At 44.4% G+C, this 2,302-nt stretch overlaps 1 protein-coding gene across 1 annotated transcript in view; it reads right to left on the bottom strand.

The window, feature by feature from the left end:
- LOC145417398 (monocarboxylate transporter 12-like) overlaps positions 1-1,986 on the bottom strand; it is a 15,065-nt gene extending 13,079 nt beyond the window's left edge. Inside the window, exons 1-3 of the mRNA XM_080286076.1 lie at positions 1,753-1,986; positions 1,311-1,494; positions 1-439 (exon numbers count right to left, since the gene is read on the bottom strand). The exon at positions 1-439 is cut by the window's left edge and continues 416 nt beyond it. Of these exons, the coding sequence (XP_080142202.1) occupies positions 1-439; positions 1,311-1,494; positions 1,753-1,986 (857 nt within the window). The remainder of the gene's footprint in view (positions 440-1,310; positions 1,495-1,752) is intronic.
- Between the last annotated feature and the right edge of the window lie 316 nt (positions 1,987-2,302).

The raw sequence follows: 2,302 nt of genomic DNA on the forward strand, positions 1-2,302 counted from the left end.
TCGATCCACGTCTTGGAAGGTATCAGTTCACTTGTTTCAACCAGTCTCCGATTCTCTGTTGTGCCATCATCTGTTTCATCATTTCCTGGCTTATAAGTGCTGGAGATATCGTGAAGTTCACTGTCAACATCTATTTTGAGATGTTTATTACCGAATACTTCTTTTGGGGTTACTGTTTTCTCATCCTTTTCCTGTTTGTGCCAGGCAACGGGATGGAAAACTGCAGCAGCAGCACAATTATTGAGCATGAAGCCAGCGACGATAAGGGTGGCTCCCCTGAAGGCGTACTCCTGTTGCAGGTAGGTGATGGCGGGAGGCCCCAGTATCCCCCCTACACACATCCCCGCTGTCATGATTCCAGTGGCCCGACCTCGCAGTCTCTTGAAGTAAAAGGGAATGATGCAGTAGGCCACCAGGCGGCAAAGACCGAACCCCAGACCTAGACAAACAAAACACTGATTAAACGTTGCATGAAAGAGAAAAGATAGCTTACATCCAGGCTGTTATTTAATATCTAGGACATCTTTCCGATAATTCAATCATATGCTTATCCATTCTCTCGTATAGGGATGCAGTGTCATGAGGGTGAATACTCGTGTCTCAGTATCTTATTGCAAAATAAAAATGTGCATGAAGAAAATAATTATACTGTCCCATTCTTCACTCAATTTCACAGGCCGCTTCAGCCATCTGTTCTTCCCCTTCAGTGTAATACATTGTTGAGCCATTACTGCATTCATGTACTTTCCTTCTGTTATGACATATGCACTACATTTAACCCTTTTGAGAGCTAGGGATTCTTAAATCTTTTGGTGTGTTTGCCACAAGTTGGTTTTTACTCTCTCTTGAAGTGGTCTCTCGTCCTTTAACGACGGTGACGTTACAATCACCCTTGCGTGCAATATCAGGGACGAGTCAAAAGTCTGGGTCGAGTCAGTATCTTCCAAAATCCTTCCTCCCAGCTTTTCATCGGTCAACATGAAACACGACTGAGCAATGTCTATATTCCCTGGGGTACAAAAGAATTGATATGGACAAAGAGGTTGCCCTCACATCACCACACTTCCTCAGGAGCCCTTATTTTGTCTACCCTGGCTCGATAAACAATACCTTCATCGACCGCCTTATCATACGAAAGTGACCACCTCAGTAATGGCACAAAAACAAAAATTGATGCTTTCTCTCTCTCTCTCTCTGCCTATCTATCTCTCTCTCTGACTAACCTGTGAGAAGGGAGTGTGAGAAGAAGAGGTAGGGAGCGCTGGTGGCGAAGGAGGAGAAAGTAAAACCAGCACTTATAAGCAGCCCACCGACAAAGGCAACACCTCTCCAACCGAAGTGTTCCACTAGCGCCCCGCCCAGAAGGTTTGAGCCGCACCACAAGAAATTCTCAGTGTTGAAGATAGCTGCCACTACTGATGAGGGCGTCTGTAGCTGGTTAAAGAAGTCCAGGAAGAGGATGCTGAAGCAGTTACTTACGATTCCCATAGACATCTGATGATTGAAAGTTAGCCATTAGGAGCATACAGTTAGTAAACAAAATAAGTCGACAATACAAACATCCCTTGTTCTCTGCAGGTGAGTTAATACGGCCCTAATACTATTTTGAAGATTACTTACAACCTCCATAATACTCACCAATATAACAAAAGCACCTAACAGGACAACGTAGGCCCAACCACCATCCAAAGCCTCGGGTTCATCATCATCATCATCATCATCATCATCATTATCATCACCCAGCCTTTCCACATCCTTCTCTCTGCCACTTTCTGGTCCCATAATCAAGATCTCCTCCTCCTGCTTTATCTCTTCCCAGCCCGAGGCATCCACAACTTCTGCCCTCTCCTTATCTTTAATCTCAACCTTATCAGTGGTCCCAGGGTCACTCGCACACCCAGCTTGGTTCGCTCTTGTAATCGGGGTGTTGTTATAAGTCATTTTTTCTTCCTCAATGACGTCTGTTTGTTCGTCGTGTAGAGACATCGTCTCTATCCTTTAATAATGGTTCTCAATTTAATTTAATCTTCAAGACGACTTTGTAATTTTATGTTATACTCCGACTCCACACTTTACTCTTAAACTAACCCCCAGATGATTTTAGGGAAGCATTAGATGTTGCTGAAAAACCGTCAATGTAATTACACATAGTTTTTTTTTAAACCCATATCACAGAGGGAAAGGACGAGAATACGATCAAGTGACGGGGTGGAGAGGTGAAGGCTGCATGAAGGACACTGAGAGACTGGGACAGGGCAGCTTTGTGGCGGACTGGCGTCATGGAGAATGATTTGCTTGTGGC

This window comes from Coenobita brevimanus, chromosome 110 (genome assembly GCF_032717465.1).
Source record: "Coenobita brevimanus isolate Jiangsu-jjx chromosome 110, ASM3271746v2, whole genome shotgun sequence".
Taxonomy (NCBI): Eukaryota; Metazoa; Arthropoda; class Malacostraca; order Decapoda; family Coenobitidae; genus Coenobita; species Coenobita brevimanus.